General features: G+C 36.2%; 1 protein-coding gene across 1 annotated transcript in view; it reads left to right on the top strand.

The window, feature by feature from the left end:
* SPIRE1 (spire type actin nucleation factor 1) overlaps window positions 1–14602 on the top strand; it is a 170636-nt gene that overhangs the window by 97238 nt on the left and 58796 nt on the right. Inside the window, exon 4 of the mRNA XM_081802551.1 lies at window positions 2331–2456. Within this exon, the coding sequence (XP_081658677.1) occupies window positions 2331–2456 (126 nt within the window). The remainder of the gene's footprint in view (window positions 1–2330; window positions 2457–14602) is intronic.

The following is a 14602-nucleotide window of genomic DNA, read 5'->3' on the forward strand; positions in this document are numbered from 1 at the left end:
CTTTCAGCAATGTTTTATAGTTTTCAGTATGTATATCTTGTACCTCCTTGGTTAAATTTATTGCTTAATCATTTTTTAATACTTTTATAAATGGAATTGCTTTCTTAATTTCTTTTTCTGATTGTTCATTAATACAGAAATACACCTTTTTGTGTGTGTTGATCATGTATTCCACAACTTTGCTGAAATTGCTTATTAGCTCTGATAGTTTTTTGTAGATTCTTTTGGATTTTATATATGTGTAGGATTATGTCCTATGCATTTGAAAAACATTTTTAGACCTAGTTATTACCTTTACACCAGTGTTTTTCAACTTGCAGGTCACAACCTAATAGTGGATCATGAAATCAATTTAATGTGTAAGTTTTGTTTTGAGAACTTGTTGTGTATAAAACATAGATTGTTTCCATGTATTTGAGTCCTTGTATAAAATATATTTCTTCCCAGGAATTATAGTAAAAAAATGAAACTCTTAGTAGTTGCTTTTCATTATCTTGGAAATGATAATTTTTTTAAAAGATTTTATTTTTTTACTTGAGAGAGAGAGCAAGACAGAGAGCATGAGCAGGGGGCAGAGGGAGAGGGAAAAGCAGACTCCTCACTGAGCAGGGAGTGGACATGGGGCTCGATCCCAGGACCCCAAGATCATGACCAGAGCTGAAGGCAGATGCTTAACCAACTGAGCCATCCAGGTGCCCTTGTTTGTTTTGTTTCTTAAATTCCACATATGAGTGAAGTCATATAGCATTTGTCTTTCTCTGGCCGACTTACTTTGCTTAGCATAATACTCTGTAGTTCCATCCATGTCATTGCTAATGCAAGATTTCATTCTTTTTTATGGTTGAGTAATATTCCATTGTATAGCTTGTGAGATTTTTGCTTTTCATGCTTTCTGATAAATCATTTCTTAGCCTTGTTTTGGGTACTGTGGAGAAAATTTCTTACTGAAACCCAAGATACTTGAGAAGAATATACTTTATTAAAGATAGTAATCTATCTAGTAAATTGCATATACTTATTACAAATGAAAACAAAAGCCACATTATGAAGGATAATATAATCTACAAAGGTATCTTTTACTCTCCAATGGATAGAAATTATTAAAGTATAATAAAATGGATATTTTCAGTAATTGAATTAATATCAAATTTACTGAATATAGTAAAGAATTAAGGGCAAACTCACAGCTTTTTAAAGCAAATGAAGTACCTTAAAATATAATACATGGATACAAAATTATTACTTTACAAAAGTAAAATTATTCCCATGCACTAGACTCATGATAGGGTGTCTTTCTAATCTAATAAATTAAATAGTGTTTGATTTTTCTAAATTGTTGTGTATGATGCTAACTTGCATCTTTTACCCACAAACAGTTTTGGGGGTTATGGACTATGTACAGTAAAGGACATTGGGACTGGAGCTACCACCAGTGGAGTTATTCTGCCCTCTGCCTTCTTTGTTCCACTCTCCATTTACTGATGCAGCATCTTCCCAATGGTCCACCTGTCATTCTGACAGGTTTTTTTTGAGATTTTATTTATTTATTTGAGAGAGAGAGAGAGTGATCGAGAGAGAGAGCACTAGCAGGGGGAGAGGGGGAGGAGCAGAGGGAGAGGGAGAAGCAGACTCCCCGCTGAGCAGGGAGCTTGACACAGGACTCAGTCCTGGGACTCCAGGATCACCATCTGAGCCAAAGGCAGATGTTTAACCAACTGAGCCACCTAGGCGCCCCTGTTTTTTTACTGCATTACACAATTCAGCATGTATCGGGATGAGCCTGGGCTTTAGCATCCCATAAGACTGTGTTTAATCCTTCTCCCTCGTGTCAGCTTTCTGATTGTGGACAAATCACTTGAGTCCTCTTAGCCTCAGTTTCCTTTGCTATAAAATGGAGATATTTCAGGGTTACGCTGAAGAGTAAATGCTATTATGCTGTGTATATGACGTGTCAAATACAAGTGCCTGGCATGGTAAAAAAAAAAAAATTGATAGCTATTAAAACACCTGTGTTATGATTAATACTCAGTAAATGGTAGTTCCATTTCTGCTTGCAACCAAAACTTGTATAAATGTTCTGTCATTTTCAAATAGAAGCTAACGAATTCTACAAAGTTCATCTGTGCCGTTGGGTGTTTGTTAGTAGAGCGTGTTTTCCATATAATTGTATAGATTTTACTGATGGTTTTGTGATGCATTAGGTTTTGGATGATGGGAATTGCCTTGCTGTCTGTTATGTAAATATGAATATATGGGGTATGTCTGTTTTTAAGGTACCAAAACCCCAAAATAATAAATGAGCATTATTATTTTATTTTCCTCTTCTGTAGTTATGTGCTGCTCATCTTCCAACTGAATCAGAGGCACCAAATCATTATCAGGCAGTATGTCGGGCACTGTTTGCAGAAACAATGGAGCTACACACGTTTCTGACTAAAATTAAGAGTGCAAAGGAGGTAAGTACTACTGCTTTTATTTATTGGCATTGTGAAAGATTAACCTGAATTTTCAACACTGTCCATCATAATATTTAAAATATTTATTACCATCCTTTTGATGAGTGCTGAAAATAATTTAGGAAAGAATCAACTTAGGCAAAATTAAATCTATTTTTTTTTAAATTGCAGTATAGTTGACATATATACAATATAATGATTGAACAATTCTATACCTTACTCAGTGCTCACCCATCCTCCCACCCACATCCCCTTTGGCAATCATTAGTTTGTTCTCTCTAGTTAAGAATCTGTTTTTTTGTCTCTTTTTCCTTTGTTTATCTGTTTTGTTTCTTAAATTCTACGTAAGAATGAAATTATATGGTATTTGTCTTTCTCTGACTTATTTGGCTTAGCATTATGCCCTCTAGATCCATCCATGTTGTTGCAAATGGCAAGATCTCATTCTTTTGTATGGCTGAGTAATACTCCGTTGTATATCTATACCACATCATCTTTATCCACTCATCTATCGATGGACACTTGGGCTACTTCCATAATTTGGCTATTGTAAATAATGCTCAAGTAAACATAGGGGTGCATATATCTTCTTGAATTGGTGCTTTCATATTTTTTGGGTTAATACCCAGTGGTGGAATTACTGGATCATATGGTAATTGTATTTTTAATTTTTTGAGGAACCTCCATACTGTCTTCCACTGTGGCTGCACCAGTTTGCATTCCCACTAACAGTGTAGAAGGATTTTTTCTCCACATCCTTGTCAACGCTTGTTATTTCCTGTGTTGTTAATTTTAATCATTCCAACAGGTGTGAGGTGATACCTCATTTTGGATTTGATTTGCATTTCCCTGATGATGAGTGATGGTGAGCATCTTTTCATGAGTCTGTTGGCCATCTGGATGTCTTCTTTGGAGAAATGTCTATTCATGTCTTCTATTATGATGATGATGATGATGATGATGATGATGTTATGTTAGTCCCCATACAGTACATCATTAGTTTTTGATGTAGTGTTCCATGATTCATTATTTTCGTATAACACCCAGTGCACCATGCAATACATGCCCTCCTTAATACCCATCACTGGGCCAACCCATCCCCATACCCCTCTTCCATCTAAAACCCTCAGTTTGTTTCTCAGAGTCCATAGTCTCTCATGGTTCATCTCTCCCTCTGATTTCCCCCCCTTCATTTTTCCCTTCCTTCTCCTAATGTACTCCATGCTATTCCTTACGTTCCACAAATAAGTGAAACCATATGATAATTGACTTTCTCTGCTTGACTTATTTCACTTCCATCCATGTCTTCTGCCCATTTTTAATTAGATTATTTGGGTTTTCTTTTCCGTGTTGAGTTATATAAGTTGTTTTATATTTTGAATTCTAACTCTTTATTGCAAATATCGTCTTCCATTTGTTAGGTTGTCTTTTAGTTTTGTTGACTGTTTCCTTTGCTCTGCAGAAGCTTTTTATTTTGATATAATCCCAATTATTTTTGCTCTTGTTTCTCTTGCCTCAAGAGACATATCCACAAAAATTTTGTTATGGCTGATGTCAGTGAAATTACTGACTGTGCTCTCTTCCAGGATTTTTATGGTTTCAGGTCTCACATTTAGGTCTTTAATCCATTTTGAGTTTATTTATGTATATGGTGAAAGACACTGGTCCAGTCTCATTCTTTTGCACGTAGCTGTCCAGTTTCCCCAATACCATTTGTTGAAGAGGCTGTCTTTTTCCCATTGCATATTCTTGTCTCCTTTGTCAAAGATTAATTGGCCACATAATCATGAGTTTATTTCTGGGTTTTCTATTCTGTTCTCTTCATCTATGTATTTTTATCAGTGTCTGTGCCAGTTCTGTACTGTTTTGATTACTGTAGCTTAATAGTATATCTTGATATTTGCAGTTGTATACTTCCAGTTTTGTTCTTCTTTTTCAAGATTGTTTTGGCTGTTGAAGGTCTTCTGTGGGTCCATATAAATTTTAGGATTATTTGTTCTAGTTCTGTGAAAAGTGCTGTTGGTATTTTGATAGAAATTGCTTTAAATCTATAGATTGCTTTGGGTAATATGGACATTTTAACAATATTTGTTCTTCCAGTCCGTGAGCATGGAATATCTTTCTCTTTGTTTGTATTGTCTTCAATTTCCTCATCAGTTTTCAGAGTACAGATCTTTCACCTTATTTGTTTATTCCTAGGTATTTTATTATTTTTTGTGCCATTGTAAGTGGGATTGAATTTCTTTTCTTTTTGGGGGGGGGGTTTGTTCTCTTAATTTCTCTTTCTGCTGTTCCATTATTAGTGTGTAGAAATACAGCAGATTTCTGTACATTGACCTTACTGAATTCATTTATCAGTTCTAGTAGTTTTAGGGTAGAATCTTTAGGGTTTTCTATGTATAGTGCCATATCATGTGCAAATAGTGAAAGTTTTTCTTCTTCCTTACCAATTTTGATGCCTTTTATTTCTTTTTCTTGTCAGATTCTATGGCTAGGACTTCTAGGACTATGTTGAATGAAAGTGATGAGAGTGGACATGCTTGTGTTGTTCCTGATCTTAAAGGAAAAGCTCTTAGTTTTTCAGCATTGAGTATGATATTAGCTGTGGGTTTTTCATATATAGCCTTTATTATGTTGAATTATTTTCCCTCTTAACCTGCTTTGTTGAGGATTTTTATCAAGAATGGATATTGTGCTTTGTTAGATACTTTTTCTGCATCTATTGAAATGATCATGGTTTTTATCCAAAACTTGCTGATGTGATGTATCATGTTGATTGATTTGTGAATATTGAACCACTTTTGCTTCCCAGGAATAAATCCCACTTGATTGTGGTGAATGACTTTTTTTACTGTATTGTTGGGTTCTGTTTACTAGTATTTTGTTGAGGATTTTTGCATCTCCATTCATCAGAGATATTGGCCTGTAGTTCTCTTTTTTTGTGGTGTCTTTATCTGGTTTTGGTATCAGGATAATGCTGGCCTCATAGAATGAATTTAGAAGCTTCCCTTCTATTTTTTTGGAATAGTTTGAGAAGAATAGATATTAATTCTTCTTTACATGTTTGTTAGAATTTACCTGTGATGCTGTCTGATCCTGGGCTTTTGTTTGCTGGGAGTTTTTTGATAACTTACTCAATTTCATTGCTGGTAATTCATCTGTTCAAATTTTCTATGTCTTCCTAATTCAGTTTTGGGAGGTTGTATGTTTCTAGGAATTTATCCATTTCTTCTAGATTGTCCAATTTGTTGGCATATAATTTTTGATAATATTCTCTTACCCTTTGTATTTCTATGTTTCAGTTGTTATTTCTCCTCTTTCATTTCTGATTTTGTTTAAAATTAAATTTTTTCTTAATTTTTAATCTGTTGTTTAAATGAAAGTGTGTGAATCCATTTTATAAAACAGATTTTTGTAAAGCTTCCTTACAAATGAGAAATAAAATGCTACTGAATTAGTTCAGTCAGTTTCCCATATGACTTGCTTTTCACCATCTTTCTGCCACTCTTTCCATTTTAAAAGATATAGTACCTTTTTCAGGAATGAATAGGGACTCAGGAAGGAGGCTACACATTTGATAATTTAACTATTTTATAGTGGATTTGGATAAATATTTAATGGAGGTGATTGGAATTAATATTCATATAGTTGACAATCTCATTTTAGCTACTTTCTTTCATTATTATTCATCATTGTCTGTGAGTTAAACTGTTATGTGTAGAGTCCAAAGAGAATCACTCTAATTTATTTACAAGTTGAATCACCATATTGTACATCACACAGATGGTTGTGAAGATTCATGAGATCTATATACAGCAGCACAGCATCTGTCACACAGTAAGAGTTCAGTACATGATAGGTGGTGGGTATAATTTCTTTTATGACTAAAGTACAGAGTTTATCTGAAGTACTAGTTTAAAACTTCTGATGACACAGTTTGGGGAGGGATACAGTGCGATGGGTAAGAAGGGAAGGAAAATATTAACCCATATTAGCCTAATAAGACTAATTATCTCTGGTAGTAAGTGACAGATGTGTCATCCAGATCACCCTTGATAAATCACCTTAAATAAATCCATTTTATATGTATGAATAAGAGCTATAAGCATTTCTTTTCTGTCCTAGCCTGGATACTGCTCATAGTCTGTCTTTTTGTCATAGGCCAATGAAAAACTATGCTTATTTTTTTTTTAGGATTTTATAGAGTTAGACCAAGAGAAAAAGTCTTCAAAGGGTGGAAAAGGGTGAACTATGTGTTATTTGAAGAATAATTACAGGGGCGCCTGGGTGGCTCAGTCGTTAAGCGTCTGCCTTCGACTCAGGTCATGATCCCTGGGTCCTGGGATCGAGCCCTGCATCAGGCTCCCCGCTCAGCGGGAAACCTGCTTCTCCCTCTCCCATTCACCTGCTTGTGTTCCCTTTCTCACTGTGTCTCTCTCTGTCAAATAAATTAATAAAATCTTTAAAAAAAAAAAGAATAATTATAAATACATCATGGACTAGCTTGTCCTCTTGGACAGAACCAGAGGATGTAAGATCCGATTAAATGCTTCAGAGTAAACATCCAAAAGTACATCCTCAGTTAAGGTTTAGTAAATAGTAGAAAAGATTACTTTTTAAGCTTGTAATTGTCTTCCCCAGCTTGTTAAGTTTGAGATTGCTTTCTCCAGAGAAACAAGCGTTATTTTTAGGATATAAATACAGTCCTGTGGGGTTAATAGAGTAAATTAAATGCACCGCTGAAGTCCTTTCAACACACACATTCTCAGGAACCATTTCTGAGCTTAAAGAATTGTATTAATAAGTATTTTTTTCCTACTCTATTCCAGTAAGCTAAAAAAAATTTTGTTTTGCTCTTGATTAGAACTTTGTCAAACATGTTCCAAGAAAGAAATTTAAACGTTTTCAAAGTTTATTTAAATAAAAATCTCACAAGCAGAGTAAAACAGCAGTGGCTGGTGGCTGTGTGGCAGTGTCCACAGAGACTGGCCAGGCGCTGACTGAGGCTGGGGCCCCTGAGGCGGTTCCAGCCCCATCTCATCACGTCATCCTCTGGCACCACCCCAGATTTAGCTCTTTGTAGATACTGGTTCTGTCCTGTTTTCTCATCTACTCTGTTTCCTTACTTTCCATTTTTCTCTCTGGAAACTGCTCCATTTTTAGAGAGGACTCCTCGGTGCCCTCGGGCTCTTCTCAGAATGCTCATTTCCCTGAGGATAGTGCTGTCTGCTGCTTCTCTCTCTCTCTCTCTCTCTCTCAGCTGCTTTCTCTGGTTTTTTTGTGATGGAATCTCTGCCTAGTGAAGATGCTGTGAATTTTGTTGAAATGACAACAAAGGATTTAGTATATTACATAAACTTAGTTGATAAAGCAGCGGTGGGGTTTGAGAGGACTGACTCCAATTTGGAAAGAAGTTCTACTGTGGGTAAAATTATATCAAACAGCATCACATACTACAGAGAAAATGTGAAAGGAAGAATCACTTGATGCAGCAAACTCCTGTGTTGTCTTATTTTAAGAAATTGCCACAGCCGCCCAACCTTCCGCAGCCACCATCCTGATCAGTCAGCAGCCATCAACATTGAGGGAAAGACCCTCTACCAACAAAAAGATTCTGACTTGCTGAAAGTTCAGATGATGTCTAGCATTTTTTAGCAATAAAGTATTTTTTAATTAAGGTATATCCATTGTTTTTCTAGATATAATGCGATTGCACACTTAATAGACTAGAGTTATAGTATAAACATAACTTTTGTATGTACTGGGAAAACAGAAATATTCATGTGACTCACATTATGATATTTGCTTTATTGTGGTGGCCTGGAAGCAAACCCACGATATCTCTGAGATATGCTTATACATTTTAAGACTCAGACAGCATTTCTTCTGTACCTGTGAGTTGGTATATATCAAGTGGAATTTTCAAAGTGATAACCTCTTACTTAACAAGTTGATTATCTGATCATCTGTGATGTTTCACACTGCCTTGTATCTGTATGTGTGTGTGTGTGTGTATAAAATTAGGGTAAAATCTTAGTATCAAAACATTTGAGCTCAGTTGCTGATAATGTTCCTGATTTCATAGACTAAAAGTACTTCATGTTAAATTTCTTATATACTCAATTGGCAGTTTATTAAAATAAAAGTAAAATCCATAACCTATTCCCAAGTGTTACAGTTGTTCTATGATGTAGTAATTATGTTTATTAGACCTGGCTTACTTTACAAAGCACAGGGCCTTGTAGTTCATTATCTGTTTATTTAGAAAGCAAATTCATTTTCATTCTAATCTTTCATGATGTGATGATTTCCTTCTTAAACAACGAATGAGATCCATTAAGGTTATTCTGTGAATGATAGAGAAGTTTTGGATAGGCCTGATGTTACTGTGTCTCAAAGGCAATTTGATATCCTTGAAAGTAAGTACATATTATGTGTCTCATAAGCAATTTGATATCCTTGTACGTAATTATAGATGGAGGGACTGGCTAAGCAATCCATTTAGTGCATCAGGTTGTATGAAAGAAGAGACAGCCTGTGTCCTACTGCCAGTAACCTGACACTGCCCAAACCCTACCAGCAAATGTGGCTAGTGAGCGTGGGTGCTGGAGAATGGAGAATTTAGTTTGGCAGTTTCAAATGTAAGCTTTTTATTGGAAAAAAGGAAGTTTTATTAATGATAGTGCCCTTTACTCCACTGCTGTCTAGGTAGTGTTTGATCATCCATCCCTGTGTTATTATTATTAAATGAAATTATTTATCTGTTCCTCAAACTATAATCCCTACTGCTTTCCTGTATTATATTCCTATAGCTATAAAGTGACCTCTGTTGCTCCTCCATTTAATCCTCATGAGTAATCCTGTGACCCTTACTTTGCAGCTTGGCAAACTGAGACTTAGAGAGATTAGGGGCTAACACAGAAGTAAACTCTCAGCACTTCTGACGCCAGCATTTCCATCTTCATCCTGGTGAAGGTGCTCTAATGTGTTACTGCTGTTTTCCTGCAAGAACAGTCACATACAGTAGATTGTATTGGAACAAAGTTTAAGAGAGTTCCGGAAGCAAAATGCAGATGTATACTTAGGCTTCTGAACAAGATTGGAAAGAAGTTTGTGGGAGCCAGAGAGAATAAAATTTGGAGCTGGGGGAGAAGAGGGTTCCTGAGAGAACATGTGTGTGTGTGTGTCTTGTCTTTCTGTCTGTCTGTCTCACACATGCACACAAATGGGAAAAGCATGGGAGGAGGGGAAGGTATCATATTAAGTTTAGGTATGAATAATATGAAGATGTGAGATGGGAAGAGGCAGGAGCATCATAGAAATGTCAAAGACTGAAACAAAATAATTTTAAGATTAGTAGAAGTCATTTGATTTTATTCCAAAATGTTCCTAGCATGCTCTAACCATCATTGCCTCTTTGTTGAGAGTGTGTAGTGTGCTTGACCCTGCACCCCAATTCTACAGCAAATACACTGTTTCACAGTAGAGGTATAACTATATTTACTGTAGAAGAAAAAGAAAAACTTGATGTATCAGAGAAGTATACTGTGTAAAAAGAATCTTTCTTTTGATAGAAGAATCCTTTTTACAAGCAAATAACTCACTTTAAAATTTATAATATTTATAAACAGTAGTAATTTTTTAAAAGCCCCTTTATGGTTGGTGAACCATTTTCTTTCACTCATTATTCATGTGACTTCTTACATCACATAGCCTTTGCTAGATTTCTGTCCACTTATCTTTAGAAAGGGAGGAGAGGGCATTTAGATATGCTAAGGCTCCTCCAGTCATAAACTTCTCTGCAGAAAGTACAGTTCGTGGGACTAAATCTTTGTTTTATTCATTCTCATTTTTGTAACAGTTTTGTTGTATAGGCAAAATGTATACTTTTTAAATATATGCTCAGTAAAATTTGCTATGAAGTTGTTATATACTATTTTGTAATATATTTTATACTATTTTACATCATATTTTAAACTTGAGGTGGATTCTATAGGAAAGCAATTCAGTGTTGTAGATTTTAGAGGAAAGCTCAATGTTGTCAATATTGAGCTATAACACGTTCAGTATCCACTAAAAATTCTGTATTTTAAAATCTAACAGTAGAAAAAAATCCCAGTAAAGAAGAAATTCCTAATACAATATTAGTCATATTATTTATAAACAATAAAAATAATTGAGATTTGTGAAACATTATATGTTCATGTTATTGCAGTAAGAACTCTATATTAGAAGGCATGTAAAATAGACTTTAAAGTCATAATTTGTGGGGGCACCTGGGTGGCTCAGTTGGTTAAGTGTCCGACTATTGATTTTGGCTCAGGTCATGATCTCAGAGTGGTGAGATTGAGCCCCGCTGGGCGCAGAGCCTGCCTAAGATTCTCTTTCTCCCTCCCTCTGCCCCTCCCCCCCACTTGCATGTGCATGCACTCTCTCTCTTTCTCTCTAAAAAAATAATAAAGTCATAATTTCTGTTTTTTAGGAGATCGTGTACTCAAAGTGATGAAAATTTTCTCTCCCCTTGCACTTTCTTGTGTCATACACATAAACAACCCGAGAACTAAAGTAGAATATTCCAAACATTTTGATCTTTATGGGATAAGATATCTAGATAGTTAAGCCATCTTGGATTTCTTCAGAGGCAGCCTCTTACAGGTGTCACTTCTGATTATCCGATTATAATGATCTTTGATCTCTTCTCAAGTGTGGTGCTTAATTCGTTTCTTATTGACATCTTAAACTCCTCTTATAAATTCTGTCTTCACTCACCATTCTGATTATGGTTTTTTATTTGCATCCTTCAGGCCTAAGCTGAAAGGGCATATCCTCAAGTCTCCCCTCAATACCCTTATATATTTATCACACTCAACCGTTTTCTTTAAAATCAGTTATCCTGTTTATTTCCTTCCTCACAGCTATCACCGTTTTCTTATTCATTTTTCAACTAGAAAATTATCTCACCAAGGGCAGAGACCTTTATTCTCTGATTCGCTGCTGTATCCCAGTATAATAGGGCATCTGTAAATATTTGATCAGTGTTGAATGAGTTAGAGAATCTGTAGTTCAGCTACTGTAGATCTTCTTTCATACCACCTATTTTGAATCTTGGTCCCTTGACACTCTTGAATTGTCTCCAGAATGCAGAGCCTCCTTCATGTTCTCACTGCTTTGTGCCTTCCTCATGCAATGGCCTGGCATCTCTTGCTTGGGCCATGGCAAAGCCTCCTGATGTTATTTCCCTTTTCATGTACAGTCTACCCACCAGTATTATGCCCCTGTGTAGAGATCTTGCTGGCTACTTGGTACTTGTAGGTGAAAGTTTAGACCCTTGACATGACATAGGGGACCATTCACAATCAGGCCCCAGTTTTACTCTCCAGGCTCTTCATTCACTGTTCACATATGCAACCTCTCCTCCAGTCCCTGAGCACCCAGGGGCTCTTTATCTACCTGAATTGCCCCTTTCCCCACTTCTCTCACTTAAAAAATGCTTTCTTATTCTTACAACCTAACTCAAATGTCTACTACTCTGATACTGTTTTTCTGATTTAATTTCTTATTCTCTGTATTCATTTATAGAGTGGTCTGCTTTTGCTACTATCACTTATCATAGTACATTGTAATTACTGTTATAATAAATTATAATGAATTAGCTGCTTATGGTGCTGGAAAGAACTGGGATAAGTGCTACTTTTTAATGTTTTAGAAATAATGATGAACTACAAAAATGGATCTTGAGATAGGAGGTGAGGAGGATATGAAAGACGTGTCTATAAACCTCAACATGGGAGAGGCAGTGAGGGAACTGGGTGGTTTGGTGAAAGTTTGAGAGGACATAACAGCCATACTTAGCTGTCACAAATGCTCGTGAGTGAAGAAGCACTCAATTTCAGAACTAGAATCAGTTGGCAAAATTCATTCAGTTATACAACAGATATTTAATGTGTCTCCTGTGTGATAGGTACCACTGTAGTTAATAATAGCTAATATTTATTCCATACTTACTCTGTGTTAGATTCTGTTCTAAGATTTATATGTACATTAATTCATGGAGTTCTCATAATGAGCCATGCATTAAGTGCCATTATTGCTTCCATTTTTATTGGGGACACAATAATGAACAAGATAAAAATGGTTTCTGACCTTACAGTAGTTACACTCAAGCAGGAATGACAGTATAGGAGCAGCCATTCCAGCAGCATGATGAGGGCCACAGTGAGTGAACGCAGGGCCCTGTGGAAGCATCTGAGAAGAGCGCCTAACCTAGGGAAGGAAACATTTTGTTTCCTCTGCCAATACAAATAGCTACAACTGTTTTAAATTAGCATTATGCCTAAACTGATGAATCACTAAATTCTACTCCTGAAACTAATATATGTTAACTAAATTGAATTTAAATAAAGAATTTAAAGAAAATTGGGGCACCTGGGTGGCTCAGTTTGTTACACCTCTGCCATTGGCTCAGGTCATGATCCCAGGGTCCTGGGATCGAGGCCTGCATCTGGCTCCCTGCTCCTGCTCATGCTCTCTCTCTCATTCACTCACTCTCTCAAATAAATAAATAAAATCCTTTTTAAAAAAAGAATTTAAAAAAATAAAATAAAATTAGCATTATGCCTAGACATCCAAGTCCAAGAAGCACAGAGAGTTCTAAACAAGATGAACCCAAAGAGGTCCACACCACAGCACATAGTAATTAAAACGTCAAAGGTTAAAGAGAAAATCTTAGGGGCACCTGGGTGGCTCTATCGTTAAGCGTCTGCCTTCGGCTCGGGTCATGATCCCAGGGTCCTTGGGCTCCCTGCTCGGTGGGAAGCCTGCTTCTCCCTCTCCTGCTCCCCGTGCTTGTTTTCCCTCTCTCACTGTGTCTCTCTCTGTGAAATAAATAAATAAAATCTTAGGAAAAAAAAAAAGAATCTTAAAAACAGCAAGAGAGAAACAAAAAGTTACATACAAGGGAAAACCTATAAAGCTATCAGCTGATTTTTCAGCAGAAACTGCAGGCCAGAAGAGAGTCCTCCACAACCAAGAATACTGCCAGGTTATCATTCAGATTTGAAGGAGAGAGAAAGAGTTTCCCAGACAAACAAAAGATAAAGAAGTTTATCACCACCAAACAAGCCTTACAAGAAATGTTAAAGGAACTTCTTCAAGTGTAAAGGAAATGGCCGTAATTAGACATGAGAAAATTATGAATAAAAGATGTAAAATATGATAACATGGAGAAGGGAGTAAAAAGGGAAGAGAAGGGGGAAAAAGATACTCTTTTTCTTTTTGTTTTTCAAGAATGTGTTTGAACATAACTGACCACCAAATTAATATAGACTGCTATTTCCTTAGGTTGGTATGTATGAACTTCATGGTAACACACCCAAAACCTATGGTAGATACACAAAAAATAAAGAGAGAGAAAGCCAAACGTAACACTATAGAAACTCATCAGTCACAAAGAGCGCAAAAGAGAAGAAGAAAGGAACAAGAAGAACTACAAAAACAACCAGAAAACGATTGAAAAATGGCAATAAGTACATACATATCAATAATTAAGTGTAAATGGCCTAATGCTCCAATCAAAAGACATAGGGAGGCAGAATAGATTTAAAAAAAAAAAAAACAAGACCTATCTAAATCCTGCCTACAAGAGACTTACCTCATACCTAAAGACATGTACAGACTGAAAGTGAAGGGATGGAAAAACACCCACTGTGCAAACGGAAGTGAAAAAAAGCCAGGGTAGCCTACGACCCAGCAATTGCACTACTGGGTATTTACCCCAAAGATACAAATGTAGTGATCTGAAGAGGTACGTGCATCCCAATGTTTGTAACAGCAGTGTCCACAATAGCCAAACTATGGAGAGAGCCTCGATGTCCATCAGCAGATGAATGGATAAAGAAGATGTATATATATACAATGGAATATTATGCAGCCATCAAAAATGAAATACTGCCTTTTGCAATGACGTGGATGGAACTAGAGAGTATTATGCTAAGTATTATGCTTAGCATAAGAGTATTATGCTAAGTATTATGCTAAGAGTATTATGCTAAGTCAATCAGAGAAAGACAAGTATCATATGATCTCATTGATACGAGGAATTTGAGAAACAAGACAGAGAATCATAGGGGACGGGAGGGAAAAATGAA

This window comes from Leptonychotes weddellii, chromosome 13 (assembly GCF_054177405.1).
Source record: "Leptonychotes weddellii isolate Sample4059 chromosome 13, ASM5417740v2, whole genome shotgun sequence".
Lineage (NCBI taxonomy): Eukaryota > Metazoa > Chordata > Mammalia > Carnivora > Phocidae > Leptonychotes > Leptonychotes weddellii.